Genomic DNA, 24,407 nt, shown 5'->3' with positions numbered 1-24,407 from the left:
GCCTGGATTAGCGAGTATTAGTTGTCTAAACTGTCAAGTTTACCGTCCCTAACCGAAAGGCATGGCTTTAAGGGGAGAGGGGCGATGTTTAAAGGAGATGTACGGGTAATTTTTATTTTGCACAGAGAATGGTGGATGCCTAGAATGGCTGTCAAGAATAGTGGTGGAGGCGGATGGGTGCATTTAAGAGCCTTCTGGATAGGTACATGGATCTGCAGGGAATGGAGGGATATAGATGACGTGCAGGCAGAGGAGATGAGTTTCACTTGGTGGCACAAGGAACTGCAGATGCTGTTTTACAAAAATGACAACGTGCTGACCAGAGGAATTAACTCAGCAGGCCAGACCCAAAAAGCTGGAGTTACTTAGGTCAGGCAGCATCTCTGGGGGAAAAAGGAATAGGTGATGTTTTGGGTTGAGACCTTCAGACGGCATCTTAGTGGACATTTATTGGCAATGTTTCAGTTTGGGAACTTGACATCATGTTTGGCATGGACAGTGTGTACTGAAGGGCCTGCTCTTGTGCTAAAACATTGGAATGTTTCTTAGCTTTATAGAATTTTCCTTACAGAGAAAACTGTGAAGCAAATTAATAATGTTAAGTAGTCCACTTCTGTGGCAATCGACAATGCAGGAAGTTTTAGGATAGTCTTGGGAAAAGTAGCTAGGTTTACTGCTCTTAGTGGGGAACATTTGCCTTTTATTCCTTTGATCTCTCAACTAAACTAAACTGGCGAATGTCGTGTTTCTAAGAAGGGTTGCAAGGAAAGGCCTGGAAATTATAGACCAGTGAGTTTAACCTCTATGGTAGCTAAGTTACTGGAGAAGATCCTGAGGGAGAAGATATGCATTTGAATAGACAGAGACTGATAAGAGATAGTCAAGATGGTTTTGTACTTTGGAGATTATGTCCCTCAAATTTGAATTTTTTTATTAGAACTAACCAAGAAAATTAATCTGAAGCAAGACTATAGATGTTTCTATATGAACTTCAGTAAAGCCTTTGATAAGGTTCCGCATGATAGGTTGCTCTGGAAGGTTAGATTGCATGGAATCCAGAGACAGGTAGCTGTCTGGATACTGAATTGACCTGGTGGAAGAAAGCAAAGGGTGATGGTGGAAGCTTGTTGTTCGGACTGGAGGCCTGTGACAAGTGGTGTGCCTAAGGGATCGCTGCATGTCCCATTGCTGTAAATGTCTGCAGGCACTGGAAACACTCAGGCAAAGCCTCCCTATATTTTCTGTTCGTATTCAGGGTCAGTCCATTGATGAACCTCCCACCAGTTCAAACTCACCTCAGGGGCTAAAGTCAACTGCAGTTAAAATGAAGCTGTATTCTCAAGCAGGTGAGCCCACTGATCTTGTGTTCCATTTACTATCAAGTCCAATTACCTGAAGGTGCTGGACATGATTTGGAGGAGATGGGGCACGTTACAAGAACTGAGTGCAGAATATTGATTAAGGGAAGGAGAGTATATTGGCAACAGACCTCGTTGTCAGTCACAGGAAAAAAAATCCTGGTTATCGGGTATGGTGGTGATAAAGGCCCTCCACAAATCATGTGCGTGTAGCCAGAATAGAAACATAGCCGCACTGCTCTGAAAATGAGACTATTGCCAATATCCTTGGCAAAAGTACCTTTGCTAAAAGTCTGTGATGACTTTCAGGATCTCTCTCTTTGCACATTCTCCTTTTTAACTTGCTTTTCTTTTTTTAACTCTTCTTATGTTCTTTGCTCTCTCTCTCTTTTTCTTGTCCCTTTCACTTTATATGATCTCTTTTAAGATGCCCTTAAAACCTGCTAACAACTATCCTTGTTCATCTATCCTAAATATTACTAAAATACTGTGTTGCAACTGAACAAGATTTTCTGCCATGCCTGAAGGGGGAAAATAACCATTTTATCGTGCCTTGATATGGAATAAAAATGATTCAAAGCAGACCTGGATGCATTGTTTTTGCCAGTTCGATTTTATTATCATAACTTTAAATCGATGCATTTAAAATTTATTTTCATGCTATTTATGCCAGTCACATTTCGCATACCAGGCAGCAATGAATTTCAATTTAAATTTGTAAAACTGCAACAAATTGCACCTGGTAAATGTTCCAATAGATGATAGAAGATGGGCTTATTTCTCTAATTAAATATTACTTTGTAAGGATAAAGCTAAGCAATCAACCAACAGCTGACAATATTAAAAAAGTTTATATTTATCTTAAAAATCCCTTTCAGCTTTTCATTACTTAAATTCATCTTTGTTGTTTATAACACCCCACCACAAGCTGGAAAGTGCCCTGTGCCATGCTGACTGTCCCTAATTAACCCATTCTCTTCCAAATGGGAGTGAATTCTACCCTGAAGAACCCTCTCTATTTGCTTCTCTACCTCTGACATGACGTTTCGAGCATTTCTAGCTATTCATAGTTTGCGCAATCGTATCAATTGATATGATTGATGCTCTGGTCTGCCATAGGCCTTAAATTGTTTTTGTTCTGTCAACACTGAGATGAACTTTGCCTGAAATGGTGGCTTCAGTCATGTTACTTCACTAACTTGTTCATTTGCAATGTTCTATAGTCTTTGTTAAAATTGTCTCATTTGCACTGCAGATTTTCATCTGAAGAGTGGTGACTTCTTTCCAAGTGTAACCAGAAATTTGTGATCCATTGGAAAACAAAGAGGTGCAAAAGGTATGAATCTTGTCTTTTTCCTGTGCATATAGTCAATCTATTCTAGAATGTGCATGACATTTTGGAGTGAAAATGGGTGTCTCGGTGAATGAAAGGAGGCAGCTGGAATCAAGTGTATCCCTGGAGGAGTTTCTGGAACTGAAGAGCATACTTAAAAGGATAATTAAGAGAGCAAAAAGAGAGGCGGAGATAGCTCTTGCTGATAATATTAAGCAAAATCCAGAGATTTTATAAGTACATTAGGGGGATAGGGTAACTAGAAAGAGAGAAGAAGGTTCCTTAGAAACTAAAGCGTTCATTTCTGTGTGGAGCCTCAGGAGATGGACAAGATCCTCAATGAGTGCATCTCCTCTGTTTTTACCATGGAGAGGATTCTGAGGGATAAGATGTAAATGCATTTGGACAGACATCGTTTTCATTTGGGAGATTGTGACTGGACAAGCTGGATGCAGCAAAAATGTTCCCAATATTGGGCGAGTCCAGAACCGGGGGCCACAGTCTAAGAATAAAGGGGAGGCCATTTAAAGCTGAGATGAAAAAAAACTTTTTTACCCAGAGAATTGTGAATTTATGGAATTCTCTGCCACAGAAGGCAGTGGAGGCCAATTCATTGGATTAATTAGATAGAGCTCTTGGGGCTAGCGGAACCAAAGGGTATGGGGAGATGGCAGGCACGGGTTACTGATTGTGGATGATCAGCCATGATCACAATGAATGGGGGTGCTGGCTCGAAGGGCTGAATGACCTCCTCCTGCACCTAGAGGGATAGGAGCCAAACGCAGTAGATGGGACCAATGTAGTCGGGGCATCTTGGTTGGCATGGGCGAGTTCTGAAGAAGGGTCTCAACTCAAAACGCCACTCATTCTTTCTCTTCAGAGATGCTGCTTGAAGCATTTTGAAGGGCCTGTTTCTGTGTTGTGTGACTCTTTAAATCAGGAACCAAGCTCATTTGGGTAAAAAGAGTCGTTTGTTGGTTTCGGATGTTAGGCTTGGCCAGTGGACCAACCAGTATTTTTGTCTCTTTTGAGTGCACCAGCTGACATGTCATTTGATTCAAGTAATCTATAAGATTAAAGTTGGATGAATGGCTATCAATGTAAAAATGACAGGAGCAGAAGAAGCAAGAGCTGAATTCTAATGCTGTGAAAAATTTGTGTCACAAATCTTCTGCATTATCTACTACTTTGAAACAATTTGTGTCACAAATCTTCAGAAACTGGTTCTTGTTCTTAATAATTGAGAACTAAATATTGCCGATTCTTTCAGTACAGAATTTCCCTTTTGATTCTTGTATGATGGGTTTCTATTGTTATATGAAAATCATACGTACCAAATCTTCCAGAGTTGTATAATTTAATGAACTTGTACGGTTCATTGGGTTTAATTTAAAAGTTGTGTTCCCTCTATACATGTGTTTATTAGACAGCAAAATGTAGTCTATGAATTGAAAGATGCACTTACTATTTGACTTTTGCAAATATAATTAAAGTTACTCTGTGTTGCTTATATTTTTTGTCATCTCTCCTGCCTATTTTCTTCCTACTATGAAGAGCTTTGTGTCACTCTCTCCTGTGATAAACTCCTGTGCCCCTTCCTCCCCGCCTCCTTCCTCCTACACCCCTTCCCCCAAACTTTACATTTCACTCCTTCTGTTATCCTACAGCCATTTGTCTCCTTTTCACTTTTCACTCCTTTTCTCCTTGTCTCCTTGTCACTTACACCACCTTTCCCCTGGTTGATGGCATGTGACCAGTGGCTTTCTGCAGGGATCTGTGCTGGGACCTCTATTGTTTGTGTGATAGGTGTAATATAAACAACTTGGAGTAGTACATGGGATGCTTGGTACGTTTGCAGACGATACCAAAATTGGTAAAGTTGCGTAGGCTATCAAGGCTATCAAAGTATCCATTGGCAGATGGGGCAGCTTCAGAAATGGGCAGAGGAATTGGCTAAAGTGTGTGGGTAGTTCATAATACCTTTGACATCTGACCTTCTTCTGTTGGTGACGAGGGTAGGCAAAATATTCTTACACTGTGCACTCACCCAATAGTGATGGTAGATATGCAGTGGTCAATGGTGCTGAACGGTGATATTTGGTGCTAATGATAATGTGTGGAAAATGGTTACTGGAAACCTGTTGTGAGCTGTGATGTGCTGTATCTTTGTTGTAATTTCATACTGCATCATTTCATTTCTGTACTTTGTACTCAGTGTTTGATTGAGTCTTATTACGTAAAAGTATAATTTGCCTTCACAGCAGTTACCCATGAATCCAGAGATAGTTCAAAATACAGCACCCCCCCCCCCCCCCCGTGATAAGGGCAGTTCAGTTAATAGGAATTGGCTCTTGGAGTTCACAAATGACTACCAATAAATTTGAGATGCTGACTAAAAATTTGCTCCAATAGAATTTATGTGAGGAAAAAAATAAGTGAATAAATACAAAATGTAAGAGAAGCAACAAATCATGTTAATTTTTGCACGGGTTTGCATTACTGAATGCCGCTCTAAGCATGGTTTTCTAATAATGTAACTCCTCTAGAGTGTTAGTGTGTAACAGATCATGAGAGGAACCAAAGATTGCTTCTTGTTAGCACATTACTTGATCATTGTAATGTACTCAAGCGTATAAGAACGTTTTAGTTTTAGAGATACAGCATGGAAACAGGCTCTTCGGCCCACCGAGTCCGTGCTGACCAGCAATCCCCGTACACTAACACTGTCCTACACACAAGTGACAATTTGCAATCTTTTAACTGAAGCCACTTAACCTACAAACCTGCATGTTTTTGCAATGTGGGAGATATCTGGAGCACCCAGGGAAGGCTCACGCAGTCACAGTGAGAACGCACAAATAATGTCCAGCCAGCAGCTGTGGTCAGGATCGAACCCGGGTCTCTGGTGCTATAAGGCAGCAACTCTACTGCTGCGCCATCGTGCTGCTACTCAGTTGAATGGTAACTGAGTGGAACACCCCTAATGTTGAGTAACTCAAGAATTAACATTCCTAAATTCCTAAGCAAACACATAAACCAGTTTGCTGAAGGAGAATCATTGTCCTTGCAGCTGTTTTTTCATTTATAACACACGATAGACTTGTTGGGGAAAACCACCCAATCATTATTTTGCAAGCTGTGGCTTGCACTTGGGAAGCATGCTTTTGCATGGTAAAAATGCTATTTGTAACACAGTTCTACATTGTGCCTTGTGGACATGAAGAACACGACAATAAATAGGTGGTTGGTCATGGACAAGGCATTAGAGATAATCTGAAGATAATGTATTTAACAAAATAGCACAAATGTTATTCTAGGCATGTTTTTTTTATAGTAAGCTTTTTTATAGTAAATACTGAACAATGAATTCTATAATATTAATTACCATATAACCATATACCATATAACAACTACAGCACGGAAACAGGCCCGTTCGGCCCTACCAGTCCACGCCGACCACTCTCTCTGACCTAGTCTCATCTACCTGCTCTCAGACCATAACCCTCTAATCCCCTCTTATCCATATACCTATCCAATTTACTCTTAAATAATAAAATCGAGCCTGCCTCCACCACTTCCACCGGAAGCCCATTCCATACAGCCACCACCCTCTGAGTAAAGAAGTTACCCCTCATGTTACCCCTAAACTTTTGTCCCTCAATTCTGAAGCTATGTCCCCTTGTTGGAATCTTCCCCACTCTCAAAGGGAAAAGCCTACCCACGTCAACTCTGTCCGTCCCTCTTAAAATTTAAAAAACCTCTATCAAGTCCCCCCTCAACCTTCTACGCTCCAAAGAATAAAGACCCAACCTGTTCAACCTCTCTCTGTAGCTTAAGTACTGAAACCCAGGCAACATTCTAGTAAATCTCCTCTGTACCCTCTCCATTTTGTCGACATCCTTCCTATAATTTGGCGACCAGAACTGCACACCATACTCCAGATTCGGCCTCACCAATGCCCTGTACAATTTTAACATTACATCCCAACTTCTATATTCGATGCTCTGATTTATAAAGGCAAGCATACCAAACGCCTTCTTCACCACCCTATCCACATGAGATTCCACCTTCAGGGAACAATGCACAGTTATTCCCAGATCCCTCTGTTCCACTGCATTCCTCAATTCCCTACCATTTACCCTGTACGTCCTATTTTGATTTGTCCTACCAAAATGCAGCACCTCACACTTATCAGCATTAAACTCCATCTGCCATCTTTCAGCCCACCCTTCCAAAAGGCCCAAATCTCTCTGTAGACTTTGAAACTCTACTTCATTACAGTGTTCCAATGTGGTGTAGGGCATGCTGTTATTCAATTCAAAACACATTTTCTTTATATGTTATCCTGCTCGTAGTACTCTTATTCACAGTTTTAATTTTGAACCAATAGTAGTAGCTTTACAAAACAGGTCTATGTTTTAAATAATGTCTCCATATTATTATATGGTAATATAGTTCATACATTAGGATTAACACAAATGGCTAAACAACAGTGCAGAAAATATATATTTTCTTTACTCAGTATAATCATATTAATGCAACTAAGATTTAGCAAACAATGGTATTGACGACCTGAATTCTTTTTCACTTTGAAGAGTATTTTCTATGCTTTTGAATTAGTTATATACAGCACCATAATTAGTGGATATAATCAGTTCTGACAGTATCCTTCTGGTATAAAAACACATATCCTTGTGGAATTGCCTACCATGCTGAGTAATTCTGAATCTATTAGAGTTTTGAGTTTATATTTCTTTCCAAAACTGTATAATGTTGAATGTTGAATGCTGATAAATGAGGCATGATTACAGAAGTCAAGCAAATTTATATAGGGTAGGAATTGCCTGGTAACCAGGGCAACCAGTTTAGGCGATATTAGCAATACTCTTGTTTTAATCTTAGGAAACTACTTGCACTGTATTTAGTATCCAATTTGACCAAGAGTCTCTCACTATCAATTCCTTTCTCATAGTTTATTCTTTTTACTTGACTTCCTTTGTTGTTGCCTTTTACATGTTACTTTGTCGTGTAATAGACAGCTTAGAGCTGTACCTTTCCACGGCTCCATCCCTTGGGAACTTCGAACAATGGCTGTGTTGTTTGATCTGTGTGTACAATGTATCTCCCCTTTGGGTCTTGTCCTCCAGAGATTTACAGAGCTGTATTCTGTGCTCTGAGGCAGCACTGCAGAGTTTGGGAACTCCAAGCAAATTGCCACAACATTGAACTCTGTCCAAACAATAGAATATCAATATGCTGTGCTTATCCTTTCGAGGATATCAATGACTGCAGTTTTGGAAGAATTGAATATGAATGCAGAATAAAATATTGCATTTTCTGAATTAATTTGATTCAAATACATTAAGCATATTAGGAATTGTCTATTAAAATAATTGCATGTACTGGCAATATTTTATCCTTTTTTTGCGTACATTTTGCGCTCGTACCACTGTACAGAAAATACTCTTCGGTTAATCTTTCCAAATGTGGTCAGTCCAAAGGGAGATCAGAATACCCGAAGAAAAATTAAGTATTTAATTAACAGAATTTAAGAACTGCTGCGCTGCTTGCTTTCATTGACTTGTCGAGTCCCAATCAGTGTTTTTGCCCAATTTGTTTTATCCGAGCTAAAAATATGCATAAAATCCTCAGATTTGTCAGTTGAACCATTTATGCCATGTTCATGTTTGAAGCTATAGACGCAACTTTTGGAGAAGCACAAGAACAAGTAATTTATAAAATACTGTAAAGTCAGTTAAGATTTATGGATTAACAGAAAATTTCAGATTTAATTGTGGGGAAACACTGTTAAAATGTTTACACTGGAGGGATATATAAAGGAAATTCATTTAGATTGTGAGATTAAGAGGCCTTTTTAATTATACTAATGATCTTAAATTATCCACTAGATCAAAATTGTTGCCAAGATTTGAAACTCGTTATCATTAGTGTGAAAGCTTAAAACTAATTTTCAAATGATTTATTTTTGGATCCATTCCGGTTCTTGGATGTCATTTCTTGCAAGAGACTGCTTTGATTACCTGGCTGCAACAAAAGCTCATGCAGATGCATAGATTCACCCCATCTCTCGCATAAGATGAGGAATTGACATGAATTTGAGCCTCAGTAAAATAATGCTTTGCATGTGGTAGCTGAAGTCTATGAACCTTGACATTGCATGCATATACTTGAATTTCTTATTCAGTGTTCATCTTGTTTGTATTTGGTGGTGATAGAGATTTGCAATTAGCTGCTACCTCTGAGGTAGGCGGACATTTTCCAAAATCCATGATTCCCAACTGAAAGCAATGAAATTCTGGCCTGAGCTCTTTGGTTGGTCTTGGTAAGTCTAGGTGATCATCCTCCACCATAATAAGGTTGTGCAATGTATAATGTAAACTTCATCCCTGTAAATTGTTGGGATATCTGATATAGCACAAAAAATGTTTTTACAAGTTTACTAAGTTAATCCTACCATTCTGTATAAAAGAGAAAAATAGACAATTTATGCATAGAATAAGAAATTTAACAATCAAAATCTGCCCAAAGCCGTATGCAGCCAAGTCATTTGTCTTTGAACAAAACACAAAGTGCTGGACAAACTCAGCAGGTCGGGCAGCATCTAAGGAGGGAATGGACAGGCAATGTTTCAGTTCGGGACCTTTCTTCAGACCGATTGTAGTGGGGGAAGAAAGCTTGAAAAAAGAGGTGGGCATTGGGCAAAACCTGCCAAGTGATAGGTGGATTCAGGGATACAATTTAATTTTCAAGTTCATTCACTGTTTTTCTGTAGGCAGGCATGGAAGTCAGTGTGGTCACATCAAGGCTTTATAAAGAATAAATGTGGCAAATGATCCTTTTATTCATTTCTATTAGTGGAAATATCAGGCAGGGTACTGGCCAGACCTCATCACTCATATGTCATTTTACTGATGAATAGATGCCGCGTTCTTTGGAAAATGTTTCATTTAAAATATGATACCTACAATGAAGAGCACCAAATCCCAGCTCGAAAACTATTCATAAACTGTAGTCTCTGTTATGTCGTCAATTTTTTTCATATGCGTTGAATCCATCAACCTCTGATTTGGTGAGAATGTGACCACCTTGATCAAATTGACTTAAAAGTTGAAAGTAGCCAGTAAAGGTAATGTTTGATATTATTTCTTTTTTTCAGATTCTACTTCCAGAATGTTTCACTTCAGAATTCTGCCTGCAATGGCTGTTCTTGGCAGCATCTCCAGACAGTACTACAGAGCAGCAACTGCAAATAAGCGCCGGCACAGATTGATGATGGTAACATTTGCTGGAGTAACAGCTGTTTCAGCATCAGCAGGCTTATTGTGGAAAAGGTAAGGGAAATCCGTTTTGTATGTTCAATTGTCAGAGAGCTACAGAAACAATGTGATTTATTTTAAAATGTAATCAATACATAATCTCATTGCCTTTGGGAGGAAAGCAATTTGAGATTATGATGGAGAAAATGAGACTTGTGCTGTTATCGTGCACCATTCTGTAAAAATCCCTGATGAGCAGATACTAAAGTGAGTATTAGTCGGGGAGTAATTCACTCTAGTCTGCAGCATTAAAGAATTGAATGGAATTTTTTACCATTGACCGAATCTCCTTCTAGTTTTCTACCTCATTATTTTCAAAGTCAAGCATTCTTGGTAATATCAGTTTTTAATGTCCACCTCAAATTGTCCCAGAGTGGCTTTCTCTAAAATTAAAGTCAGTTAGCCAAATTATTGTTAGTCTTGAGTGTAAAAAAAGGCCAGATTGATAGGTTTTTAATTAAATGATATTAGTGAACCAACAGTGTTTTTATGACAATTCAACAGTATTATCATTGGTGAAACGGGCTTTTTGTTTAATTAACTGAATTTAAATACCCAACTGTAAAAAATAAATTGGATTTGCACATCTGGGTAACAGGATTGCCTGTCCTGTAGCCAAACCTCTGATCCTTCACACCCTGCGTAGTTTATAAACCTTGAAGAGTCTTCATGGTATACCATTGAGTTGCTGCAATGTAATAATTCTATGTGGACGCCACTGTTTCAAAACTATTTCCGATTAAAAGTATACTAACAAAGTACCTGAGCTTAAAATGTTTTATTTGAACTAGAGTATTATGGAATAGAGTAATGGAATAGAGTATTATGGAATAGAGTAATGGAACTAGGGTAGAAAGAAAAGAGCAAATGTTTGAAGAAAGGTCGCAACCGAAAACATCGCCTGTCTATGTTCTCCATAGATGTTGATCCACAGAGTTACTCCACACTTTGCGTTTTTTGATCAAAAGCTATGATTTTTTAGTTGATTTATTGAGTTTCTTCAATATCTTTAAAACCCGTAGTATATCCTCATTTTTAAGTAAATTAAATAAAAGATCTTTTGCAAAATATTTAACAAAGCTTGCAAAAGGCACAAGTATGTTAGCTATCTTCTGCTTATGTTCGCTAAATGGTTGAAGTGTCATCGCAATAGACTTATTGTAGGTAGTAAATGAGAACCACTTACTAATGGAAATGTTCACGTATGTTGTGTTTAATAGACAATTAAATAGGCATAAAAGGGAAATGCAGCAACCAACTTCTGCAGAGCTCATAAGCAGTAAATGAACGAATGATTGGTCAATCTGTCACTTTTCAATGACAGTTGTCTTTGTCACAGGATTTCCTGTTCTTCCCGTGTGACACTATATCTGATCAGTTCACCTAAACACTTGGACTTTGGCTCAACAATTTATCAAAAAAATGCTTCTGAAAATGCAGGACTCATTTTTGGGTGTTTTGTTTGGGTCATGTAAATGTTCCTCTATAGAAATAAATTGAATAGCCTCCTTATGAATCACTTTAGAAATTTACATATAGCACAATAGAAAGAAATAATACTGGTTCTGAATGATTTGTTGAAAGAGATATACATTGCAGCCCAAAGAAGGACCAGTGAGTGCAATGTTAACCTGGATTCTCTGACCTTTTGAATATTACTCACATTTTGTGTTTATATCAGGTTTTCACTCCTTGTAGGGATTTTTGCTTTTGTCAACACGTGCTGTTGGTGCATGTTTAAGTTAGAAACACCACTGCTTCGGTCTCTCATTTTTGTTTCCTTTGATCCGGATTCCATTTTTTCTGTATATTGACGATTGAATAGCAGATAGCAAGGTACTATAGGCAGGTGTTATAAAAACATTTAGCAGACATTTGGACAGGTAAATGGATAGGAAAGGTTCAGAGGGATGTGGGCCAAACTTGGGTAGGTGGGACTAGTTTAGATGGGGCATTTGGGGTGGCATGGTTGAGCTAAAGGGCCTGTTTCCATGCTATCTTACTCTATGACTAATAAATTATTACATTTTGATTTAGGAGGTTGAAACTAGTGAATGTTCCAATGATTGATGCCAAGGCTGCAGTTGTTCATGATCAGTATTAATGATTCGATTGAAGACATCAAAGTTAGCAGATGTTCAAAAAGATTGATTCCAAGGATAACGGGTTTAGCAAATGAGGAAAGCTTAAGGTGTTAAGGCCAATCCCTGCCAGAAGAATGAAAAATTATATAATTGCAAGGCAGATAATTTTTAGTGGATTTGGTGAGGTGGATGTGGGCACTGTGTTTCCCTCAACTGTGTTGTCTAGAATCAGGAGTCAGTCACAGTTTCAAAATAAGGGATTGGGCATTCAGGATTGAGATGAATAGAAATTTGTTCACCCAGAGGTCAGTGACTCTTTGGAATATTCTTGTTGAAGTTCACAGCAAGAATAGGAATTTATTCACAAAATGCTGGAGTAACTCAGCGGGTCAAGAATAGGAATGGTACACACGAAGGGTTGTGGCTCAGGTTTACTTGTTTCAGCTGCTGTAGTCAATCAGTCACTGCTGCGTTATGTGACAAGACTGCAGTTCAGTCTAGGATCGATACTTGGATGTGGAGATGGCTGGCTCAGCTGTTCTAGATTGTGCATATTGATTTTAATTTCAGCGAGGATTGAATTATTTCCTCATTCTAGTGGTTAGCCAATCCAAATTATAACACTGACATCCACTGAGTCTTGTGGAAATTTGCCCAGGTATATCCTGTCCCAAAAAGCAGAATAAATCCCATTTGCTTAATTACAACCCATTAGCTATATTCTCAACCATCAGCAAAGTGATGAAAGTATCATTGGCAGTGCTGCCATACATTCCTTGCTCACTGATAACTGGCTCAATAATCCACAGTTGAGCTTCAATAGCTCGTGGTTTGAGACCTCGTCACAACCTTGTTCCAAACATAAACCAAAGAGCTAATTTGCACAGTTGATATGAAAATGTCTGCCGTGATATTAAGCAGTCCTGGTAAAACTGAATTGAATGGGCACAGAGTAAATACTTTAGTGATCTAGTCGTATCTTGCACGAAGGAAGATGATCGTGGTTGCTGGAGGTAATTTATTCCAACCTCAGTATATCATTGCAATGGTTCCACAGGGCAAGCCATTTTCTGCAGCTTCATCAGAGGCCTTCCTTCCGAAATGGTTTTTCTCTTCATCTCCATGACACAGTGCACGATATGGAGGGTTTACGTACCAATAAATCAGTCCATAATGCAAAATCCAACTTCTCACGGCATCCCAATTTGTAAGCAGAACTGTGTTCCTACTGGACGATTTTCTCTCAACACTAATGATGGGTACTGCAGCTGTTGGTTCACAGCCAGTTGGGGCGATCCCCACTCGAGAAAATAGCTTTGGAAACTGACAGGACAATCTCCAAAGTGGCCAGCAGCAGTGTTTAGAGACGCATGTGACAATAGATGCTCATCACCTTCCTGTCTTCCTGTTTGAATGGGAAAAGTACACTTTTAAACACAGATTAAACATAAGTAAGTAAAACATGAGCTGCTGGAAGAACTCAGTGGGTCAGGCAGCATCTGTGGAGTGAGTTGAAAAAAACATAGTTTTGGGTTGGGTCTTTTATGGACTGAAGGTGTCTGGAACCTGTCCATTTTACTCCCCAGATGCTGCCTGTCCTGCTGAGTTACCCCAGCAGTTTGTTTTTCACTCATGATTCCTGTATCTGTAGTTGCTTGTTCCTCAAATATAAGTAAGATAGTTTAATGATATAAGTCATGACAAATAATTTAAACATTTAAAATTAACCATATAACAACTACAGCACGGAAACAGACCCGTTCGGCCCTACCAGTCCACGCCGACCACTTTCTCTGACCTAGTCTCATCTACCTGCTCTCAGACCATAACCCTCCAATCCCCTCTCATCCATATACCTATCCAATTTACTCTTAAATAATAAAATCGAGCCTGCCTCCACCACTTCCACCGGAAGCCCATTCCATACAGCCACCACCCTCTGAGTACAGAAATTACCCCTCATGTTACCCCTAAACTTTTGTCCCTCAATTCTAAAGTTATGTCCCCTTGTTGAATCTTCCCCACTCTCAAGGGGAAAAGCCTACCCACGTCAACTCTGTCCGTCCCTCTTAAAATTTAAAAAACCTCTATCAAGTCCCCCCTCAACCTTCTACGCTCCAAAGAATAAAGACCCAACCTGTTCAACCTCTCTCTGTAGCTTAAGTGCTGAAACCCAGGCAACATTCTAGTAAATCTCCTCTGTACCCTCTCCATTTTGTCGACATCCTTCCTATAATTTGGCGACCAGAACTGCACACCGTACTCCAGATTCGGCCTCACCAATGCCCTGTACAATTTTAACATTACATCCCAACTTCTATATTCGATGCTCTGATTTATAAAGGCAAGCATACCAAACGCCTTCTTCACCACCCTATCCACATGAGATTCCACCTTCAGGGAACAATGCACAGTTATTCCCAGATCCCTCTGTTCCACTGCATTCCTCAATTCCCTACCATTTACCCTGTACGTCTTATTTTGATTTGTCCTACCAAAATGCAGCACCTCACACTTATCAGCATTAAACTCCATCTGCCATCTTTCAGCCCACCCTTCCAAAAGGCCCAAGTCTCTCTGTAGACTTTGAAACTCTACTTCATTATTGAGGGGGGACTTGGTTTTGTTTCAGACATTTTGAGAATATATAATATTGAATGCTCTTGGGAAGAAATAAATGACTGGACAACAAAATGAATGTTGTGGTTCTGAAAAAGTCACTTGATCTGTGCATTTATCAAAAAGTGAGAGTTTAAAATGGACTACATTTTTAGTTTATTTTACATTTTCTGTACATTTATTCAATTCTCTCCACAACCCCTCGTTCCAATAAGTTCCTCAAGACAAATTTTATTTATCTTGGATTTTGGGGTAGTAATTTGTGAATTCCACAAGGGCGAATTACTGTAACATGAATGTCCTAAACAAGGTGTTCACCCATAACCTCTACAGAATGCACTGTAATTACTCACCTAGGTTGCATTGATAGCACTTCCCAATCTTGCAACTATCGCACCAAGAAGGGGCAGATATTTCAGGTGCATGGGTACAATGCCCCCTGAATGATTCCTTCCAAGTGACACATCTTCCTAGCCTGAAAATATATTGCTGTTGCTTCTTCATCACTGAGTCTAAATCCTAGCACTGCCTGTCCAATAGCAGTTTGAGATCATCTTCACCAGTAGGACTTCATCAGAACCACTGTCCACGAAGTTGGGTCTGCACTACAATATCAAGTGTGATTAGTGATGGACGATAAATGCTGGCCATGCCAGTGATGCCTGGATTCTGATAAATAAAGGAAGAGAACAAAATGGTGTTACTGATGAGACCCTCACCATCCCGAGAAGTTATTTTAAAAAAAAGTTATGTTTTGAATGTTGACTTTTGTCAGAATAGTTAGTCTCTGGTAATGGTTCACAGTTACTATCAGCACTTCTTGCAGCTTTTATGCAAGATGACATTTGGCATAATTGTATGTGTTTAATCAGCTGGCATCCAACAGCAAAGCTGAATGCTCAGTCTGTACAGTGAAATAAATGATGCAAAATATTATAGTTGGACAATATATCTGGTTGCTTTGTGAGCCACATCATTGCTTCGCTCTTCCCCGTGAATGTGCCATTCTTCACTTAATCATGGGATATTTCCATGTAACATCTCTGACCTGCTACTGCATTTGCTGCCTTATATCGAGCTAAGTCTGGTGAAGCCCAACCTGAAGGGGAGAACGGGGAGAAGAAGAGGAACCAGAGTGGATGGTTCTCATTTGTACATCAGGTGGGAGTATGGGTATTCTGGCACTTTCTGCATCAGTCAATTGTGTCTTTGGAATTTTTTTGTAGAGGTGTTTGGGGCCAGAAATTATAGTGAGGATCAGAAGCATGTTCAGGAAAGGTCCTGAGGACTCAAAGGTAGGTAGCTGGCTCAGATGACAAAAAGGATGGAACTGAAAATTGTCAGAGGTGTGACTGGACAATCCTGCAGATGCGCTTCAGAAGAACAGAACATTGAAAAATAGAAGCAGGAGTAGTCCATTAATCATTTTGATTGTGAGTAATCCTCTGTCAGTAAAGTTGACCTGCTCTTCCCCAGACCCCTTGGTAGCTTCTGTAAAGTGAAGGCTTTGCATCTCCTTCCTAAATGTATTCAGTGACTGGGGCTCCAGAGCCTTCTGGTCAACCTGGCCCATAAATATCCAGTCAACGCACTCTGTCCTCGTACAGCAGTCCACCGTCCTAGGGATCAGAGAATTAGAAATTCTGAGACATGGTTAAATCTATGATTGCATATGATCGTGTAAATGTATTAGAAGGAACTGCAGATGCTGGTTTATACTGAAGATAGACACAAAATGCTGGAGCAACTCAGCAGGACAGGCAGCATCTCTGAAGAGAAGGAATGAGTAATGTTTTGGGTCAGACTTGAAGAAACTTCACCCATTCCTTCACTCCAGAGATGCTGCACGTCCCACTGAGTGACTCCAGCATTTTATGTTGATCTTTCATATAAATGTATTATCTGTCTATGCAGTGTTCATTGTTTTCGGAAGGCATGCATGCAGACGTATATTAGTGTGAAGTGTAAGTGATGGTTCACGATTGAAGGTAGACACAAAATGCTGGAGTAACTCAGCAGGTCAGGCAGCATCTTGGGGTCACTGCTATGGTGAAGCATTATCATGCAGCATTGCGATGCTTAGTTCGGGTCATTGATTCACCATCCATTACATTTAGGCTTGTATTCCTGTTCCTTCTGGGTGAAGTGACTTAGAAGTACAGGAACTACCACAATGTTGGATAAATATAATATATTGGGATTTTAGAACAACAAATTTTCAGTAAATTAAAGAGTACATTGGAGCCTTTCTGGCTTGTAAAAATGTCATATCACAGGAGACCCACGAGGGAGTGAAGTATTTCTTTGCCTTTCTCATTTTTTTTAAACTAAGGAATTTGAATTATTTGATGCACCATTATTCAAGTTATATGCTCATTCTTTCTGGAAGGTTGCTGCCTTGATTTTTTAAAACATTTTCAGTGTTCAGAAATATAATTTACAATATTCATTATCCGCTCAAAATGCGTCATTTATCTGAGAAGCGTGTCAATTTAATGCCAGATAGGTGGACACAATAGAAGCACAAATTAACTAAAGTAAAATCCAATAATAATTTTGCAGCATTTATCAACTTGTAATTCTTAGTCCAGCCTGTTAACAGAAAGGCTCTGTCGCACATTCTATGCTTCATTTCTCACAAAACGTTGAATTGTGGTCTTGTTCATTTTCTCCAGTTCATTAACTGCATTTATCAAATTGTGAGTTTAGAACTGAGCTGAATTGTAATTTGCTCATATGGAGCAAAACTAAACCCACCCAAATATCAGGCCATGTTCTTAAGTTGTAAAGCTAAATTATTCTTTTTTTCAGTCTAGTTTTTCTGTTGTCTTAGTTGTCCAATCAAATACTTTGTGGAGTAACTTTCTAATTTTTTTAGTTTGAGTTTATCAACCAGGTCTAAATATAGGAGCCCACACCCAGAACAACGGATACGGTCGACGAGGTTCACGATGATCATTCTGCCTGGATGACTGAGCTTCTGGCTGCCTATCACTTGAATTCCTCATGCCACTTACACTCTGCTCTCTCTGTTGTTGGCCTTTAGATTTTCCAACAAAGTATAATCCAAGCTCGAGGATTATACTTCATTGTTGATGGCCTCAGCACCTTGAGGATCAACACCTCAAGCTTTACGGCCTCATGTTGAAGTCATACAATTTCAAATAACCAGCCTTCCCAGATTTTCAGAACAGTCCTGCTCTGAGGGAAGATTTAACATGAACTATTCATCTCCGTTTTTCAATGCTGTTTGACTTTGAATACTTTAGATTCAAACTTAACTCTATTTCTCTCTCCATGACTGCTGCTTTACTGCTGAGCTTTAACAGCATTTCTGTCTTTAATTCAGTTCTTGTATATTTTTATTAACCTTGTAAATTCCAGTTTATTTGTGACAAACTGCTTTCTTGAAGTGCTACTTTCCTGGTATGTGAAATTCCCAAAGGTTGGCCCATAGTAATGAAGAAAGAAGTGTGTATATGTCCAGGTTGGGATGGTGTGTGATTTAGATAGGAATTTGGAAGGGGTATTATTTACATTTATCCTTGCAAGTGGTGGAGATCATCGGTTTGAGAGGGGTGTGGTGTTTATTATGCAACGACATTAACAAGACAAATGGGTCAACCTTTTTTAATGACTCATTCTTGAGTTTGTGGTTATTCATATGAGTGATCATGTACTTCAAAAGATTCAAAAGGCAAATTATTATATGAATGGAAAGAGACTTCAAATGAGTGAAGTAAGTATAGCGTGAGATCTGGGTAACTTGTGCATGAATCACAAAAATGTACCAAGCAGGTGCAACAAGTAGCGAAGAAATCAAGTGGCCTATTGGTCTTTATTGCAATGGGGATGGAGTGCAGAAATATAAAAGTTTTGTTGCAAGTGTACATGGTGCTGGCGAGGCCACACTTGGACGACTGTACATAGCTTTCGTCCCCTTACCTGTGCAAGGATAAGGTGTATTGGAAGCAGTCCAAAGGCGATTTACCAGATTACTTTCTAGGATTAGAGGATTGTCCCCCGGAGAGAGAGAGATGCTAAATAAATTGGGTCTGTATACTTTAGAGTTTAGAAAACAAAGTATTCTTTGTACACCGGCCACGGTGGCGCAGCGGTAGAGTTGCTGCCTTACAGCATTTGCAGCGCCGGAGACCCGGGTTCGATCCTGACCGGGTGCTATCTCTACGGAGTTTGCACGTTCTCCCCGTGACTGCGTGAGTTTTCTCTGAGATCTTCGGTTTCCTCCCACAATCCAAAGACATACAGGTATGCAGGTTAATTGGCTTGGTGTATGTGGAAATTGTCTCTGGTGTGTGTAGGATAGTTTTAATGTGCGGGGATCGCTGGTCGGTGCGGACTCGGTGGGCCTAAGGGCCTGTTTCCGTGCTGTATAACTAAACTAAAAGGTGATCCAATTAAAACATGCATGATCCCAAAGGCCTTACAGGGTAGAGGTTGAGATGTTTTCACCTTGGGTAGATTCCCGAATAAGGGGCCATAGTTTAAAGATAAAGGGCCAGTTATTTACAACTAAGGTTGTGGAGGCTAGACCACGAGAAATATGTTGAGTCACACAGCATGGAAATAGGCCATTAGGCCCAACATGTCAATCATTCATGTTTGTTGCTAACTGCAAGGGTCCCAGCATCGATTCCTATGGATCATCTCTAGTTGCAGGAATCCCATCAGAAATCAGTCCTCCATCATCACCACCAGTCTCCAATTGCCAACTTAATTTTGGATACAATTTGCCACCTTTCCTTGGATGCCATTTGCTACACTTTTTGCATTCTTAATAGGCCTTCCCCATCTTTACTTCTCTATACCTACCAAATGCTTCCTTTTTTTCCTCTTTGTTCAATCCTCAATATTTCCCCCATATCCAGAGTTCCCTGTACTTGTCACCGTTTGGACTCATCCTCACAGGAACACATTGGCCTTGAACTCTCGCTGTTTTTCCTTTGAATGCTTTCTGCTGCACAAATAGATGCTCCCAGTTTACTTCTGCCAGGTCCTGTCCCACTCTGATGAAATTGGCCCGCCCCCAAATTAAGACCGTTAATTCCTGGTCCATCCCTATGTTTTCTGACAAACATTATGAAATATAGAGTTGTGGTCACTATCTCCAAAATGCTCCATTATCTCCATTAATACTCCCCCCACCTGACTGGTACATTTCTCAAGACATGGACTAAGGCACACATTCCTATCTGGTCCAATTATGCGAACTACATCAAAAGGTTCTCCAGGACATATATCAAAAATTTTGCGCCTTCTGATTCTTATGCCATGCCAATTACAGTTGATAATTGAGAAATTGAAATTCTCTAGTTCTAAACCCTATTTTTACTTTGTTTCTCTACTATTCCCATACATGTCTGTTCTGCTTTGACTGTTGGGTATCTGTATATTGAGTGTAGAGTATCTGAGATTAATGCTTGACTCATTTAAGAAATCCATATCTGTACTTTGAAATGAGAGAAGTTGGAGATTACTTGCTACTGTATTTGACTTCCTCGTTCACTGTTGGATTCTCCATCGAGTTCAATGGCAGAACACCGATATACTGAAGAGACACACTGCATGCAAAAAAACATTTGTCCCTTCATTTTTAGACCAGAGTTAACTACAGTAAGAATCATGACTCCACTCCCAGCACTTGAATGAGTTTTGTCACCGTGAGTAAAAAGATCCATGCATATATGTGACATATTTATTTTATTAAGCTTTAAACTAAATTCCTTTTTAATTCCGCTAAAAAGGTTTGCAGATTTGTATAATTTTTAGATGTCTTTGACTATCAGAGACAGTTAAAGTATTCTAACTGCAGTGAGTTGTCAAAAGGATAATCTGTGGCAGGGTAACAGATCCCCTCGGATCTAATTTGTGAAGCCAAGTTTCACTCGCTGCCCATTCCACTTTATGGACAACTCTTGGGTACGGCAATTTCATCTTAATTTATATCCAAAGTTGGTTAATGCTGCTGTGCACCATGGGTGATTAATTTCAGCTGTTGCCCAAATCCAGGATGATTCAACGTAATTGCTTCCTACCCACCGTCAATTTGCTATTTGTTACTTGTTTGTTCTCAAAACCTTCCCACTAAAAAAGTATTACAGACCCAAAAAAGTTTTCCAACTTGGAAATGTTGCAATTATAATTTCTATCTTGTTGATAAAAAGCCTGCAAATGTTTCTCGTATGATGGCAAAGTTCTTGATGTCTCACAGATGTTAGAAGTTGGAACAGGGCATCAGTTTACAGAAGTAATATTTTCCAGAATCATTCACTGTCTATATTTATCCATACTATTATGATTGATTCCATCTAGTCCACTGAAAGATTATATAAGACTTTTCATTGGGAAACATGACTTATGTAGTTTACATCTGTGTACAATTTTGTCTTGTTCAGTAGATGATGCATTTGTATTCTTGTATTTGGTAATAAATAGTAATCTTCTAAAATATTAATTGAAAACATTTTATTTAGGTTTTCTCCCAGCTAACAAAAAAAGATTTTGCTGCTGTTAGGTCTTTGAAAAATAATCAAGATAGGATTTCATGCACCTATAATGGGATTTTTTTCAGGTTAGACACAAGAGACTACAGATGTTAGAGTCTTGAACAAAAAGAAACATCTTTGGAGAAAATTGAACAGATGACGATTTGGGTTGGGGCTCTTCTTCAAGAGGATCAGGTGGAGAGTTTGTGATATGACTGCATGTAGGGTGAAAGGGACTGGATAAGTGTCAGCTAGAAAGATCAAGATATGAGTAAGATCTTGAAGAAGGGTCCTGTACCGAAACATCTCATCATTTCCTTTAATCGACGCTGACTGACGCACTGAGTTCCTCAAGCAGTTTGCTTCTATCACTTGTTAAATGGCAAAGAAAACTAGACATGTTTAAAAAAAACCTAAAGATTACTATTGTAATTTAGTGATACCATGCTGTCAATTATAATAAAACCCGCTCTTACACAATACTGTCAGAAACAAATGAAATTATCATTCATCTCATTGCTTTAACAGAAGACCTTCTCCATTTTCTCATTGCATAGTGGTTGCAATACTTCAGCTATTTGCAGGTCTAATAGGAAGTCAAAAGGGGCTGCTATTCACTGTACTTCTGTAATTTACATTTGTATGTTCTTTTAAGCTGAAAAAATAAACTACTTTTGCTTATACGCCCTCATAGCACGTTGCAGCATTACAAATAACTTAATTCTATGTACCAAATTGTTGAAAAAATACTGCTTTCAGTTTAGGGAAGTTAAAGAAATTGTGTTCAACATTTTTCGTTTGAATCTTTCTCAGGGGCACATTGGGGAACACAGGAAATACGTGCAAATACACACAGACCACATTGAAGGTCGGGGTTGTACCCAGATCTCCAGCGTTGTGACTCAGCATGACCCCGTGCACCACTTCTAAAAAGAGAGTTGTACATTTATGAATACAATAATACCTAATTAGAAAGAACCAGGAAGAGATGAGGATTTCCGTACAGCTACTGTATCTTCCTTGTTTTTGTATCACAATTTCCATGATTCAGTCTTTCACTTAATAATTGATTTCTACTGTCATCTAACCTTTGCTTGTTACTGAATGTGAGACTGAGTTAACTATGCTGGTGTGAAACTGGACAAGACACTTTCCAGTGATTTTATTTGTGGTGAAGATGTATCTTTTTGTGCACAAAATTATGGAATTATAGTATTTTGTTTTGCGTGGCATAATCTTAAATGGCGATGATTTATTCTGTATGGGTCCAACAGTAACTAGACAACTCCAAACAGAAAGTCCAGGCGAAACAGACACTTGAGCATTGATTCACCAAATGATCTAATGGAATCTACCAATTTAAGTACCTGTCACTCAACTTTCCTGCCCTGGCCCTTGGAAAAAGCTGTCCACTTTGCTTTATCCCACTGTCCCTCCCACTTAGTGTTTTTTTTAACCATTGTCCATTTCTCTTTGAGCTCTCTTGAGCACTGCTTTCACATCTTGCCTCTTGTCATCATGTACAGGCAACTTTTTTTTACCAGGGTAGGGAAGTCCAAAATCAGAAGGCATAATTTTAAGATTAGAGGGGAAAGATATAAAGAGGACCCGACAGGCAGGTTTTTCCACAGAGGTTGATCGGTATATGGAATGATCTGCGAGGGTAAATGGCAGAAATGGGTCTAATTATAATGTGTAATAGATATTTCGACATGTATAACAGGTATAACAGAGCTTTATTTGTCGTTCGGTACCGAAGTACCGAACGAAACTACATAGCAGTCATAGAAAAAAAAAAGAACACAAGACACATAACCCCAACACAAACGTCCATCACAGTGACTCCAAACACCCCCTCACTGTGATGGAGGCAACAAAACTTCCCCTCTCTTCCCCACGCCCACGGACAGACAGCTCGTCCCCGACCGACCCGCACAGTCCCCGCACCGGGCGCTGAAACGTCTCGCGGCCGAACCGGGCGATGAAAGGCCCGCGACCAAGCCTTGCGCAGCTAAGTCCCGCAGCCGAGCCGCACCAGCGGTGAAAAGTCCCGCAGCCGAGCCGCACCGGGCGGTGTTAAGTCCCGCAGCCGAGCCGCACCAGCGGTGAAAAGTCCCGCAGCCGAGCCGCACCAGGCGGTGTTAAGTCCCGCAGCCGAGTTGCACCGGGCGGTACATGGGTAAGAAAGGTTTTAGAGGAATATGCAACAAATTAAAGAAAATGGGACTAGCTCAGAAAGACACCTTGGTCGGCATGGACTCGTTGGGCCAAAGAGCTTGTTTCCGTGCTGAATAACTCCATGATTCTTGGACTATCACCTCTATGTAAAAATAATTTAAATCTAATTCCAGCTGATAAATTTTTGAACACCTTTTATTGAATTTCCTAAAAATGTTGCTGCAATGAAAGGAACCCTGTCCTCATATTCCTCAAACCCTTTTCTAGTTTGAATCGTGCTTCTGAATGCTGCAGGTGCATATATCAGGTGTGACAGCACCCCCTTCCTTGGATGCCGTTCTGATCCCTATCACTGGCTGACAGCCCAGGAGAGGTCAACCCCAGCATCATTGGTAACAGCTGGGTCCAATTAGCTGATATTCTTTTTATTTCTACCTGAACCTTGTCAATCTACTCCCTATAAAGCCCAGAAAAGGGAAGGGAGAGGGTGAGGGTGAGGGGAGAACCCGAAAAGAAAGGGGAAGAGGGAGGTAGTGAGAGCAAGTAGGGCGCCCCCCTGCTAGCTGTGTTCCCCTGTCGCTGGTTCAAGGAAGACTGAGTTACTGGGACAAACCTGAGACTACCAGCGCCACCATGTGGTCAAGACTGAGGTACCAGGAAGAAGCCCAAGACAGCCATGCCTCCACTGAGGCTAAGACTGAGTGCTCGAGGCAATCCTGGGATGCCAGTGCCTCTTCCTGCCCACCGACAATGAGGGACTGCGCCCACACACAGGCAAAGACTGAGCCGACAGGATAATCAACAGATTGCCAAAGCCGCCTCTACAAACCTCAAAGCTGAGCCAACAGGATAAGCCTGAGACCACCAGTGCCTCTTCTCAAGGCAATGGTGTGCTGCAGGGAGAAGCCTGAGATCGCCACGCCTCTTCCTTCCAGACCAGTACAGAGCTGCTCTGGGTGATTTTTTTCATTTTGAAACGAGAAATGAATTTT

At 40.0% G+C, this 24,407-nt stretch overlaps 1 protein-coding gene across 1 annotated transcript in view; it reads left to right on the top strand.

Annotated features, from left to right (window-relative positions):
* Positions 1–24,407, top strand: part of micu1 (mitochondrial calcium uptake 1) — a 76,712-nt gene that overhangs the window by 5,586 nt on the left and 46,719 nt on the right. The window contains exons 2-3 of the mRNA XM_078428272.1: positions 2,614–2,694; positions 9,869–10,043. Coding sequence (XP_078284398.1) covers positions 9,883–10,043 — 161 coding nt within the window. The 5' untranslated portion in view covers positions 2,614–2,694; positions 9,869–9,882. The remainder of the gene's footprint in view (positions 1–2,613; positions 2,695–9,868; positions 10,044–24,407) is intronic.

This window comes from Rhinoraja longicauda, chromosome 35 (genome assembly GCF_053455715.1).
Source record: "Rhinoraja longicauda isolate Sanriku21f chromosome 35, sRhiLon1.1, whole genome shotgun sequence".
Taxonomy (NCBI): Eukaryota; Metazoa; Chordata; class Chondrichthyes; order Rajiformes; family Arhynchobatidae; genus Rhinoraja; species Rhinoraja longicauda.
Note: the sequence above shows the minus strand (reverse complement) of the source record. Positions and strands in the feature narration are given on the sequence as shown.